Below are 15313 nucleotides of genomic sequence, written 5' to 3'. Positions count from 1 at the left end.
TCTTACCAAGATTTTTTATAGATTTAGTTAACAGTAACACCGCTGTCTGAGTTTTGATCGCCATGAAGTCCAGTTCATTTTAGACTTTATTCTGACCAGGACAGGAAATGACCATCTGCCTGACATGAAAAGTGACCATTTAGGGACATAGCAGCCAACATTTTGAAATGAATTATGCTGTTTGACCATGAAACAAAGTTCACAAGGATTTAGATAAGACATACACACAGGCATCTCGTAAAAAATATACAAAAAGATGCTCTTCTTTTCATTTACTTTGATCAAAACAACATATACTTTCTCTGGCATCAGTGGTGTATGTGTTTCTATTGTACGTGAACCTTTCAGAAAGAAAAAATAAAACGCAGGGCAGGTTCAGGAAGATGAATAAGCTCAACTTTACATTGGGCCATCAAAATAAACACACAAGTTGTACTGCAATCCATGTGGGTTGAAAATGGATAGAAAAAAAATACATAAATGAAAAAGGAGAGGGCTTGATGCACACTGAGAGCTACCCCACACTCAACTCACTTCAAGCAAATGCAAATTATGAGACGGTTGCAGATACAACCGACTTTAAGAGGGTCAAAATGCATTCATTTTATATGCTGTAAATTAGAAAAAAGTGCTTTTCCCTTGAGTTCAGATGAGAGAGGCAGCCTGGGTTAAGAGCACTTATATTAGTATGAATATTTCCAGAGTATCCACTATCTTCAAATTTTTAATAAAGTGAGTACACATTGCAGATTTAAATGAAAAGAGTTTGTTATGCTATAAACCATGAAAAATGAGTGTGAGTGCAGTATATGAGGAGAAAAGAACATTACACAACACTAAATAGTGTTCCTTCAGGTCAAAGTCGCTGATGTTTTACACACAGACATTTTTGTGATTGATACACGCTGATCTACCTCAGTCGGCACTCTTTTAAGCAATAATCATTCATTGAGCTTTTGATTGGGCGCTGGGCCGCAGTGGGCGCCCAATAGCCCATCCGTCCTCACCTGCCAATACTGTTTGATGAGCTTGCTTATGTGCCGGTTGTTGCCTCCTGACAGCCAGTAAATGTAGTCAGCAATCATGGCGCCCCTAATGACAAGGACAGAAACAGACAGACAGTATCAGACAACTTTCAATCAAGATGTTACACCGTCTAGAGGGAGACGGCACAAGAGACATGGCACATACTCGATAAGGGAATTCATTCGACAGACACATGTGCACATGCCAGTCTCTATAAAGTGAAAGCGCTTGCATCAGGCATTTGCAGGTGCAAATATATGTCTCTCCCACTTCTTTCTCAGCGTCTCAAATGTGTACACATCACATCATCAGACTTGAGATGTGAAAGTAACCATTGACCTATGCTGACAAATCTTGATATAATGATAATAATTAGTAGAAGCCATATGTATTCAGTTGTCAAACATACAGTAATAAGGTCATATCACAATCACAATTAGATGGTATAAAATAAAATAATTATCTATGTATATTTTCGCATACTGTTTTTTTTTTAAAGGATACATTACTGTACAGTCAGCAAGTATATCATTTCATGTGAAACAGAAGTTCTTATTATTTCCATGATTAACATTCTGAACGGTAGTATGCTACATTGTTGTTACAATATAAAAGTTATACAGTTATTATCATCAATATAAAAAATTACAAAAATTACATTTGCATCATCAGACTAGAGAGATGTGAAACTGGAAATTGATCTATTATGACAAATGTTTATATGAAAAACTATGAAACAGAAGTCTAACCTGGCATACTTTTTATACTATACGTTTACACTACTCTCACAATATTGAACTGATACTTCCTTGATGTCCTATATTAATATTTTAATTTAATTTAATTTAATTTAATTTAATTTAATTTAATTTAATTTAATTTAATTTAATTTAATTTAATTTAATTTAATTTAATTTAATTTAATTTAATTTAATTTAATTTAATTTAATTGTGTGAGGACCCTATTATAATTGGTCAGTCTAATATTCTTCTTCTCCGAAATGAATTGCATTTTTGAGGGCCTAAACATGATTGGAAATTCATGAAACTTTGCACATGTATCAGAAGTGGTGAAAATTTACATCTGTTATGGGTCTCAGAATTAGGAGTGGCAAAATTCACCTACAAAATTTCAATTAAGCGCCCTTCGCACTACGTTTCACGTACAAGTATGAAATTTCGTAGACCCATGTACCAGACCAATACCTACAAAAAATGCCCTGGGAGCAAAATCTGAAAACCCAATAGGAAGTGAGAGATTTTTAATTTTCTCTTTTTCCAGACATTTCCAGACGATGTACTTTAACTAACCAAGATAAACTAACCTAATCAGATAAACATCATATTTGGTCAGTGTAATTTAAAGGACTTGACAACATTACATTGCAAAGATCTTGAGTTTTTGCTGAACGGCGTGTCCGTGGCGGCCTGCCAAATGTCGATGTTTTGCCATGAAACAGGAAGTTGTTGAAACTTGGGCATACAATGTCCGATTTTCTCCAAACTTCACACGTTTTATTAGAGTCCAAGCCTGAAGACATCTACATGCCAATATTCAGTTAGTCATAACGCCACCTGTTGGCAACAGGAAATAGCATGCTTTACACTGTAATTCACTCCCTGAAATATTATTTAAATATGCCACAAAGTATCAAACATGCTAGAAAAAAAAAAATCATGCAACACTCTGCTAAGCACTAATATATGCAATTAATGCTACAAAACAGGAAGTTAAATTATAAATTATAAGTTAAAGTTAAAGTTATATTATATTATATTATATTAATTATATTATATTATATTATATTATATTATATTAATTATATTATATTATATTATATTATATTATATTATATTATATTATATTATATTATATTATATTATGTTTAGATAAGCCAAAACTCTAAAGCTCTTTTTTTCTATATGTTTACTACAGTTTTGCTTGCAATTCAACAATCATTTTGCAATGCATCAAGATTTCAAAAAGTTAAATTACATTAAAAATTGAATTGAATTAAATTGTGACCGGTATTGCCCGGAGTAATGCATTTCTATCAGATATGGAAACAACATGTGACAAAGTAAAACTAATGTGAATGTTGTCTGTCACGGTTCGCAGGTCTGTGGATTCCGTTCTGTTGTTATTGTGTGTGTGTGTGTGTGTGTGTGTGTGTGTGTGTGTGGTTGTGTGTGTCTTGAGTGTCACGTGTGGTTGCTGGGCAACTCACGAGCGCTGATTGGTGATCAGCGGCAGCTGTTGCTTGTCAGCACTGCTATTTAATGTCTCTGTGTTTCTTCGTTCATTGTCGGATTGTTCTGTGTGCTCACGCTGTGTTCCTTTCAGTTCTGCCTTTCGTTTCCTGGGTTCCTGCCGCTGTTCTGAGTGGATGTTTATCTCGTTTGGAGTTTCGCCGCTGTTCAGAGTGGATGTTTATCTCGTCTGGTGTTCCAGCCTCTGTTCTGAGTGGATGTTTATCTGTCTGGTGATCAGCGCTGGATTGCGTTTGGGGATCAGCCCATTGTAGTCCCTGTGCCGCCAAAGAACCAGCTGTACCACAGTCTTCCGACCACTCACGTTGTTCACTTTTTCTGGTGCATTTCCTTAATAAAGGAGTTTTGTCACTTGCAATTGAATCTCGAGTTTTCAATCCTGACATAACAATCCGACCACGATGGATTCAGCAAGTGGTGAGTGGAGAAACTTCATTGTTAGTAACAATACTCGTTTGGATCAACAGGATGAACAGATCTTGGCTACGGGTCGTGCGGTACAAGCTTTGGTGGCACAGGTGTCGGAGGTTACTGCCCAGCTCCAGCAACTTAGATCGAACATCAGCGGAGCGCCCACTGTGCCCACCCCGCCGTCTGTTTCCCCCTCCGCAGCACAGCCGGATCATCGCGCAGAGCCCCGTCTTCCACCTCCTGCCCAATATGCTGGTGAGCCACATTTATGTCGAGCTTTTGTGACGAAGTGCTCGTTGTTTTTCACTCTTCAACCCGCGTCGTTTCCTACGGAGCAGTCCAAGGTGGCGTTAATGATCACGTTGCTGTCGGGACGCGCTGCGCTCTGGGGAACAGCGGTGTGGGAGAGTCAATCATCATGCTGCGCCTCCTTCCAGTCTTTCACAGAGGAGTTAAAAAGGGTGTTTGATCGATCCGTTTCGGGACGTGAAGCGGCTCGTAAACTGACGGAGTTGCAACAAGGTGATCGTTCAGTTACTGACTATTCCATTGATTTTCGCACCCTAGCGGCAGAGACAGGATGGAACGAGGAGGCACAGTGGGACCACTTCCTGCATGGGTTGGCTGACCGTGTCCAACGGGAGATCGTCGGGTTGGATTTACCCACAACTCTGGATGGACTGATCGAATTAGCCATTAGAGTGGATAGCCGTCTGCAACGTCGTAATCAACAAAGGCGTTCATGTTCCTTCCCGGAGCGGGAGTTCGTCGGCGACACGGTCAGCCCTGTTTTAGATCACGAACCCATGCAGGTGGGCAGAACCCGGCTGACCAGGGAGGAGAGAGAGCGTCAACGGACTAATGGATTGTGTCTCTACTGTGGAGCAAGTGGACATGTCGTTTCCAACTGTCCGGTAAAAGCCAGAGCCCGTCAGTAGACTTGAGGCTATTGACGGGTGGAGTTTCTTTTGAGAAATCCTCTTCAGCGACTCTCCTCCCGGTCAGACTACAATGGGCCAACGCCTTCCATAACTGCCAGGCCTTGGTGGACTCAGGAGCGGAGGGCAGTTTTATTGACGTTTCGCTGGCGGGTCAGCTGGGTATTCCGGTGGTTCCGTTACCTCAGCCTATCACCGTGCAAGCACTCAGTGGACAGGTTATGCCCTCACTCATCCAGAGCACCGTTTCCATAAGACTCATCACTTCGGGTAATCATACGGAGGAGATTAAACTGTTTTTAATCAGTTCCCCTCTGGCTCCTGTGGTGTTGGGTCATCCCTGGCTGTCACGTCACAACCCTCACATTGACTGGCAACTGAACACTGTTCGTGCGTGGAGCAGTTTTTGTCATGCGTGTTGTTTGGTGTCTGCCTGTTCGTCTGTGTTGTGTTCTGTGTTGCAGGAGGAATCCATGGACCTGTCTAACGTGCCCAAGGAGTACCTGAACCTGAAGGAAGTGTTCAGTAAGTCTCGAGCTGCCTCTCTTCCTCCACATCGTCCCTATGACTGTGCCATAGACTTATTGCCAGGTACGTCTCCGCCTAAGGGCAGGTTATACTCGCTTTCCGTTCCGGAGAGGGAGGCCATGGAGAAATATATTTCTGATTCTTTAGCAGCCAAGATCATCCGGCCTTCCTCATCTCCGGCGGGCGCGGGGTTTTTCTTCGTGGGTAAGAAGGATGGTTCCCTTGCATTGACTATCGGGGGTTGAATAACATCACGGCAAAGAATACGTATCCTTTGCCGCTGATGTCTTCAGCTTTCGAGCGGTTGCAGGGAGCTTCCTTTTTTACTAAGTTGGACCTCCGCAACGCCTATCATTTGGTTCGCATCAGGGAGGGGGATGAATGGAAGACCGCTTTTAATACCCCCAGGGGGCACTTTGAATACTTGGTTATGCCTTTTGGGCTTTCCAACACTCCCGCGGTCTTCCAAGCACTCATCAATGACGTGCTGAGAGACATGGTTGATCAGTTCATTTATGTTTACCTGGATGACATATTGATTTTTTTCTTCGTCTCTCCAGGAACACATTCAGCATGTCAGACGAGTGCTTCAGAGGCTGCTAGAGAATGGGCTTTTTGTCAAGGCGGAGAAATGCGTTTTTCATGCACAGTCAGTTCCGTTCTTGGGGTTCATCGTGTCGTCCGAGGGAGTGCGTATGGATCCCGACAAGATTCAGGCTGTGGTGGATTGGCCAACTCCAGACTCCCGTAAGGCCCTACAGAGGTTTCTGGGTTTTGCCAATTTTTACCGGCGTTTTATTCGCAATTACAGCCAGCTGGCCGCTCCTTTGACTGCCTTGACCTCCACCAAGCTGACGTTCAGGTGGTCTAGTGCAGCCGAGGCTGCTTTTTCCAACCTAAAAAGCCGCTTTGTTTCGGCTCCCATTTTGGTGACCCCTGATCCCTCTCGTCAGTTTGTGGTGGAGGTCGACGCGTCAGAGGTTGGGACTGGAGCGGTTCTCTCCCAGCGTTCTTCTGCGGACGGTAAGGTGCACCCTTGCGCTTATTTTTCCCATCGTTTTACTCCCACCGAACGCAACTACGATATTGGTAACAGAGAGCTGTTGGCAGTTAAGTTGGCCTTGGAACAGTGGCGTCATTGGTTAGAGGGGTCGGGGTACCTTTTATCGTCTGGACCGATCACAAGAACCTAGAGTACATTAGATCTGCTAAACGCTTGAACTCTAGGCAGGCTCGGTGGGCTCCTTTTTTTCGGTCGTTTTGATTTTTCCATCTCGTACCGCCCGGGCTCCAAAAACACCAAGCCCGATGCCTTGTCTCGTATTTTTGATCGTTCCGAGCGTCCGTCTCCCGATTCCATCGTACCGGAGAGACTGGTCATCTCTGCGGTCATTTGGGAGATCGAATCGAAGGTCCGCAGTGCCTTACAAGGGGTAACGCCTCCGTCCGGTTGTCCACCGAGTCGTTTATTTGTGCCTGAGAACTTGCGGTCCGATGTTATCCGTTGGGGTCATTGTTCCAGGGTCGCTTGTCATCCAGGGGTCAATCGTACCGCTTATTTGGTTAAGCAACGATTCTGGTGGCCTTCGATGGCTCAAGATATTCGTGGTTTTGTTTTGGCCTGTTCAGTTTGCGCTGTTGGTAAGACTTCCAATCGACCTCCAGCAGGGTTCCTTCAGCCGTTGTCAGTTCCTTCGAGACCCTGGTCCCATATTGCGTTAGATTTCGTTACTGCCCTCCCTCCCTCCCAGGGCAACACGGTGGTTTTAACCGTGGTGGACCGGTTCTCGAAGGCAGCTCATTTTATTCCCCTGCCCAAATTACCTTCTGCCAGGGAGAGAGCGGTTGCTGTCATTGATCATGTCTTTCGCATTCATGGCCTCCCGAAGGACGTGGTTTCTGACAGGGGTCCCCAATTCGTGTCCAAATTTTGGAGAGAGTTTTGTCGCTTACTGGGGGCGAATGTTAGTCTTTCCTCGGGTTACCATCCTCAGAGCAACGGTCAAACTGAGAGGGCCAACCAAGGTTTGGAACGAGTGTTGCGACGTTTGGTTTCTCAGAATCCTTCCTCCTGGAGCCAACAGCTCTCCTGGGTTGAGTACGCGCATAACTCGTTACCTGTATCGTCCACGGGCCTTACTCCGTTTGAAGGTAGTTTAGGATACCAGCCACCTGTTTTTCCGAGTTTGGAATCCGAAGTCGCGGTCCCCTCCGCTCACGCTTTTGTCCAGAGGTGTTCTCGCACTTGGAGGAAGGCTAGAACGGCTCTCCTCCAGGTGCGGGAGCGCACTAAGGCTCAGGCCGATCGCCACCGGTCAAAGCCTCCCGAATACGTCGTTGGTCAAAAGGTGTGGCTTTCTACCCAGAACATTCCTCTTCGCACCGTTTGTAATAAGCTTGCTCCTAAATTCATTGGCCCGTTTTCTGTCACTAAGATCCTTAGTCCAGTGGCAGTTCGCCTCAAACTTCCTCCGGCGTACAAGAGAATTCATCCGGTATTTCATGTGTCCAAAATTAAGCCTGTTTTTCGTTCACCATTTAATCCGCCTGCCCCGGTTCACCCCCCGCCACGTCTCGTAGATGGGGAACCTGTCTATTCGGTTAAACGTATTCTGGACTCAAGGCGGAGGGGACGCGGATTTCAATACTTGGTGGACTGGGAAGGTTACGGTCCGGAGGAGAGAAGTTGGGTGCCTGCGAGAGACATATTGGATCACTCTCTTATCGATGAATTCAATCGACAGGTAACGGTCCACGGGAACGCCAGGAGGCGTTCCTAGGGAGAGGGGTACTGTCACGGTTCGCAGGTCTGTGGATTCCGTTCTGTTGTTATTGTGTGTGTGTGTGTGTGTGTGTGTGTGTGTGTGGTTGTGTGTGTCTTGAGTGTCACGTGTGGTTGCTGGGCAACTCACGAGCGCTGATTGGTGATCAGCGGCAGCTGTTGCTTGTCAGCACTGCTATTTAATGTCTCTGTGTTTGTTCGTTCATTGTCGGATTGTTCTGTGTGCTCACGCTGTGTTCCTTTCAGTTCTGCCTTTCGTTTCCTGGGTTCCTGCCGCTGTTCAGAGTGGATGTTTATCTCGTCTGGTGTTCCAGCCTCTGTTCTGAGTGGATGTTTATCTGTCTGGTGATCAGCGCTGGATTGCGTTTGGGGATCAGCCCATTGTAGTCCCTGTGCCGCCAAAGAACCAGCTGTTCTTCCGACCACTCACGTTGTTCACTTTTTCTGGTGCATTTCCTTAATAAAGGAGTTTTGTCACTTGCAATTGAAACTCGAGTTTTCAATCCTGACAGTTGTCTAGTGTAATATTATTGTGACCTACATTAGTAGGCAGTGACAGATTCAGGAACTCAACTGAATCGATTTGTTTAAAAACCCTGATTCACTCAGGAATAAAATGTGACTATTTTGAGTCACTGAATATTTTCCTCAATCGATTTGTTTAAAAAAAAAAGTGGCAATATTGTATGTAAAATATAAGTTACTTAATATTACTTTATACATTACCTTACATTAATGCGTAATCTCATTTATTTAACTGTTATGAAACCAGTATAATTGTATTTAACTGTATAAAACCAATATTGCAACACTCACTGTCAATGCTGTTGGTCTGAATATTATTTATGGCTGTGATTAATTGAAACAATAGCAGTCTCGTCTGATATTTCTTACTTCTGCTACTTCATATTCTATTTATAATGACATGACCCTTTAGTTTTGGATGGTGGTGGTGTTGTTTAAGAAACTCAATACACAAATCTTTTTGCTTAGGCAAGGACATAGAAGTATTGGAAAAATCTAAAACTGAACTTCAGGCTATCTTTTAAATGTGTCAGTAAAGAGCATCAGGTGGCATGCATATGCATGTGTGAACTTCAAATTGATGATGCAGTTACGCGTTGCATGCAAAATCGCAGAGACACGTTAAAAAACAGCACAGTAATATTAAGGATAATTTATTACCTTCCCCATCACACTACACTAAGAAATATAATTAAGACCCCTCCATATTCACAAGTGCATTAGAAAATGTGTGACTTGGATTGTATTAGATGTTATTTCCCAGTACACAATTTGATAAACTAAGCTGATTAAATGATCTGGCCTGGCTGAATCAAGAAAGAGATAGAATTGACCAGACCAAATTAACAGTTATTTTACTGTATATAAGGCAGGAAATTAAAACTTGTTTTCCTACCATGATATAAATGAAATCTGATTTGAGAAAGCAGAGAAAATGGCTTTTAATTGAATGTTTCTTGAGAGGGACACACACATCTTCCTTCCCATGTTGTTTGTCCAACTACTCTATAATTCAAGCATGTATTCTACTCCTTGGCTTCCTCCAGAGAGCCAATCTACAATTAGAGCCAACATACAGATGACCTGACAATAACCCTTATAATTACTCCAGTTCTGATCTTTACACCAATCAGTGTGATTGCAATTAGTTAGGTTATGATCTTTTACTTCATTAATGATGACCATGTGAGAGAGCTGTCAACAGTTGTGTAGGTTGCTTAAACTGCTGTTTTCATCAGATCTATAGATCTCTTTACATATTTGTAGGTGGTTGAGTGAAGGGAATCAATTGGTTTTGTTTTAGAAAACAGCTGCTATGTTTATATTGATTGAGTCATTTATTGACCCAAGATGACCTCACTCAAAGCCTCTTGGGTGATTTGCTAATCTCAACTCAAAACCTCTTGGATGATCTGCTAATCTAGAGCATTTCCAGACAGTAAACGAATCGTTCTGCTTTCGTGAAGCTGCATCACTGAATAACAATCCAGCATCACCCCCTGTCTCGATAGCACTGAGCCAGGAATCATGGGGAGGCCTCATTTAGCTTGCTTGATTAATGCTTGATGAGGATGTGCAAGTGTCCTGCTGGGGTGAACGGAGCAATTCTCTCGGGTGTAAATGGCAATTAAATGTTTACAAATAATTAACCACACTACCTACTTGTCCCCTCAGGGGTTGAAATGTTGTTGTGGGTAAACATGACATTTACAGTTAAGGACGCAGCAGGGCTGGTTAAGTGTTTCTCGCTCTGTTTCGACTTCTGCATCTGTTCAGGTGCCGCATTTGAAGCTTTGAATCGACAGTCACGCACTGTTGTGCGTCGACGGAAGAGCCGAATCCTGCATTGTGATGGCGTTCACTTTAAGAGGAATTCCTGGAGTGTGACGCTGCTTTCTCGTTTTGAAATGGGACGATTTTTGGATGAGAGCCGAGACATGGTGTGTCACTCATCCCTTGTTTTCTTACTCAAGCATCAAATTAAATGCTAATTGTTTTTGTCTGTGTATGATGTGGAGCACAGTGAGCTTGACTAGGGATCCGGCACACAGAGAAACTGGATGCTTGTGTGTGTGTGTGTTTGTCATTATATTCCAGAGCACAAGCAGCACTTATCTTTCTCTCCCCAGAACAGGCCTGAATCGCCCTTTAAATGCCATTTAAAACCCTGTCATGCCATCAACGCACGACACCATCCCTTTTCTTTAAAAGAAGCATGCTGGATTTGTAAATTAACCATCTAATCGCTTTCAATAGCATCTTAGGTAACAAGATTGAGAACTGACACCATTTACTAATAGGGTCTTTTAAACTCTGTAGCTTTAAAAAAATAAAAAAATGAGTTTGAGTTCTGCCTTGTACATTCTTAGAAGAAAGGATTCTAAATAGAACCTTAAAGGGTTAGTTCACCCAAAAATGAAAATTCTGTCATTTATTACTCACCCTCATGCCGTTCCACACCCGTAAGACCTTTCGCTAATCTTCAGAACGCAAATTAAAATATTTTTGTTAAAATCTGATGGCTCAGTGAGGTACGGAAGAGGATTAGGGCCAAGCAATAATAAAAAATTAAAAGCATCTCGAGACTAAAGTTGTTACATTTTGAGAAAAAACTTGTTAAATTTCGAGAAAAAAGTCGAAATAAAATGTTGAGAATAAACTCGTCAAATTACGAGAAAAAAGTTGAGATAAAATGTTGAGAATAAAGTCATTAAATTACGAGAAAAATGTCGTTAAATTTCGAGAAAAAAGTCGAGATAAAATGTTGAGAATAAACTCGTTAAATTACGAGAAAAAAGTCGAGATAAAATGTTGAGAATAAATTCATTAAGTTACGAGAAAAATGTCATTAAATTTCGAGAAAAAAGTCAAGATAAAATATTGAGAATTAAGTCATTATATTACGAGAACAAATTCGTTAAATTATGTGAAAAATGTCATTAAATTTCGAGAAAAAAGTCGAGATAAAATGTTGAGAATAAACTCGTTAAATTTCGAGAAAAAAGTTGAGATAAAATGTTGAGAATAAAGTCATTAAATTACGAGAAAAATGTCATTAAATTTCGAGAAAAAAGTCGAGATAAAATGTTGAGAATAAAGTCATTAAATTTCGAGAAAAAAGTCAAGATAAAATATTGAGAATTAAGTCATTTTATTACGAGAACAAATTCGTTAAATTATGTGAAAAATGTCATTAAATTTCGAGAAAAAAGTCGAGATAAAATGTTGAGAATAAAGTCATTAAATTACGAGAAAAATGTCATTAAATTTCAAGAAAAAAGTCTAGATAAAATATTGAGAATTAAGTCGATATATTACGAGAATTGAGAATAAACTCGTTAAATTTACGGGAAAAAAACTTGTTAAATTTCGAGAAAAAAGCCTCTTCCATAGAGAGGTCTGCATAGGGAGCAATGACATTTCCTCTCTCAAGATTCATAAATGCACTAAAAACATATTTAAATCGGTTCATGTGAGTACAGTGGTTCAATATTAATATTATAAAGCGACGAGAATATTTTTGGTGCGCCAAAAAAAATAAAATAACTTACATAGTGATGGCCGATTACAAAACACTGCTTCTGGAAGCTTCGGAGCGTTATGAATCAGTGTGTTATTCAAGGAGTTGTGTACCTGCAACACTTCAATGCACCGTTCCCCATCTCCACTGTCCAACGGACCCTTACAGAAGCTAGTTTTGCGGTTGCAATTTCAAAAGCGCTCTCATTCACTTCTCTCATTGGCTGTTGTTAAAGAACTGACGTAATCTTCCAGATTTAAAATCCTAAATATTAAACATGTTTAATATGATCGGTGCGGCCCCGATTTGCATGAGAGCGGATTGGGAGGTGCAAGATTCGATCTGTGAATGCCTCACATTACCAGGTCTGATCGTCGCTGATCGAGGTCCTTGACAAGATTTTTTTCTCTGATTCTCAGGGTGAAGATCTGGCATAAATCGGCCTAAAACTCCTGTAGTGTGAGCCAAGCATTAGTTAATTAATTTAGTTTTAATTCATTTTTAATTTTTATTGAGTTTTATGAATTAAACAGCTCATAAACATACTTTATTACCAAAAAGTCTGAAAAAAAAAAACTATTAAACATGAAAGTATTATTATGTTATTAGGTTTTTTGTGCGAGAAACCTAAGTGATTGCTGAACGCAGTTGGACATTGACAGACGGCAACGGTTGGAATTAAAAATCATCATTTGTGTTCTACTGAAGAAACAAAGTCACCTACATCTTGGATGCCCTGGGGGTAAGCAGATAAACATCAAATTTTCATTTTTGGGTGAACTATCCCTTTAACTGCCCATCTCTCTATGCCTAAATATTTTTCTTTAATATGGCTTAAATGTGTCAGTGCAATATTTTGTGACAGTCACAACTTCTTCGACAGTGGGGAATGCATCTCTATAATAACCCTTATAGTTAAAAGATACTTGTGCCTAGTCTTTAAGTTGTTATGCATAATAATGGGCCAGATATTCACCTTTGCATTAATGTCATTATTACACTTGTTAATGAAAGAAAAGATGGACAGTATAGATTCATTCACACAAAATGTTGTTAACTAGCAAATTGGGCCACGTTTTTTTTTTCTTTTTTTTTAAATAAAACAAAAAAACAAACAACAGCATTCCCTTAAAAGTGATAATTTGTTAGCTTGATAATCAAAGAGTGTCTGGTGAGTGTTTCACAATTGTCTCGACTTATTAACAATACTCATGTTGTCAAGTTTTCAGGTGAAGACAGATGAGGAGGCATTTCTTCTCTTAGATGAGTACACTATCAAAAATCTTGTCCCTCAAGTTTAATCCAGTTATTGAATGTTGTCAAATGTTTGAGAGAAAATTAGTTGTTTATTTTTCTATTTTTTCTAATGTTATTACAGTGTGACCTAAGATAAATAAGTCCAAGTGTGTAGAGTTTATGTAGACTTTAATTTAATTCAATGCAATACAAATTTAAAAGTGCTTGAAGTGTGTAAGTGCCTGAAGTTTTATTTTCTGAAATAAGGCATACTGGCATAGTAACCCAAGTTAGGTTATTTTTGACCTTTGACCTTTGGTTAAAAAGGGACCTACTAATTTCTGGGTTATTTCAACCCAGATATTGGGGTTGTTCTTTTGACCCAGAAGGTGGGTTATATTAACTACAATTTTGGGTTATTTTAACCCAAAATTTGGGTAAGGTATTTAACCCAGAAGTTGGGTCAAAAAGAATGAAAAGTTGAAATAACCCAGAAATTAGTTGGTCCCTTTTTAACCCAGGATTTGGGTCAAAAAATAACCCATTATGGTTATAGTTTTTAGTGTGTGTGTATATATCTATGGTGTATATATATATATATATATATATATATATATATATATATATATATATATATATATGTGTATGTATGTATGTGTATATGTATATGTACGTATGTATATATATACACCACACACACACACACACACTATATTTGGACTCTGACCAGGCCAAAACATGAGCCTGATGGACTTCAGCCACTTCTTGCCTTTGCAATTTGGGCAGGAGCATTGTCTTAAAAATAACATCTGATCATTTGTCTTTAGGTAACAACTTTTCAACTGTGGGAAGCAAGCCATTCTGCAATATTCTCCTGTACTCCAAAGCATTAAATGACTTTTCACAGTGAAGTATCTCACCAATAAAAGCAGTTAAAAAGGCTCTCCACACAATGACATCTCTTCCTCCATTCTTCACTGTGGTATAGATGCATTTATTATTTCTCAGCAGATTTTCAAAGACACACAACTAGGGCTGGGCGATGTATCGAATGCTTTTGTCACGTGCATTTCTTCAGTAAAGCCGGTTCCCTGATTACCGCTAAATCGCCATCACCTGCTTTCAAATGAAGCGGCATTTAATAAACAGAACCGTAGTTCACTGATAAGACACGCAATATCGCGCTCAATATCGACGGCGATACATATCGATATTGAACGCGATATTGCGTGTCTTATCAGTGAACTACGGCTCTGTCTATTAAATGCCGCTTCATTTGAAAGCAGGTGATGGCGATTTAGCGGTAATCAGGGAACCGGCTTTACTGAAGAAATGCGCGTGACAAAAGCATTCGATACATCGCCCAGCCCTACACACAACTTCCCATATTCTGCCAAAAACTTCTTTCCATCTTTGATGTTTTTCTGAGAAAGTAATGGATTTTTAAGTAGTGCATTTAAAAAAATTAGCAATTTTCTTTAGCAATTTTAGCAACTGAAAGTTATTAGCAATTTTAGGCTTGGCCCATTTTTTTCTTCTTTTGCCCTGGATTGTGTATGTATGTATATGTGTGTGTGTGTGTGTGTGTGTGTATGTATATATATATATATATATAATTTTTTTTTTTTTTTTCAAAATTACACTTTTTAGGATTCAAAAAACAAAAACATACACACACACAAACAAAAAAAATCTGTTGACATTCTGTTGACTATAAGTAACATTGCATCTACATGTCAGCTAACTCTCATTGGCGCTTTTCCACTGCGTGGTACAGATCAGTATGGCTTGCTTAAATAGTACCACCTCGGTGAAGGTTCCAAGCGTGCCGTACCGATATTATATGTGACGTGTAAACACTGCAGATCACTGATTGGTCAGAGACAAGGGCGTAGATTTGGTTTCAACATTGGGGGGGTTGAACGTATGCTGCCTGTTTGTTTTTTTGTTTTGTTTTTTATATTAAAAAATAATAACCTGTTTTATGTGTAGTGTTATTGGATAATCTATCTATCTATCTATCTATCTATCTATCTATCTATCTATCTATCTATCTATCTATCTATCTATCTATCT

The 15313-nt window shown here is 40.2% G+C and overlaps 1 protein-coding gene across 1 annotated transcript in view; it reads right to left on the bottom strand.

The window, feature by feature from the left end:
• LOC137021260 (spermatogenesis-associated protein 16-like) overlaps positions 1-15313 on the bottom strand; it is an 83495-nt gene that overhangs the window by 25126 nt on the left and 43056 nt on the right. The window contains exon 4 of the mRNA XM_067387540.1: positions 1008-1092. Within this exon, the coding sequence (XP_067243641.1) occupies positions 1008-1092 (85 nt within the window). The remainder of the gene's footprint in view (positions 1-1007; positions 1093-15313) is intronic.

The sequence above is a fragment of the Chanodichthys erythropterus genome, chromosome 6 (genome assembly GCF_024489055.1).
Source record: "Chanodichthys erythropterus isolate Z2021 chromosome 6, ASM2448905v1, whole genome shotgun sequence".
NCBI classification, from domain to species: Eukaryota; Metazoa; Chordata; class Actinopteri; order Cypriniformes; family Xenocyprididae; genus Chanodichthys; species Chanodichthys erythropterus.
The sequence above is the reverse complement of the archived record's forward strand: the minus strand, read 5'-3'. Positions and strand labels throughout refer to the sequence as shown.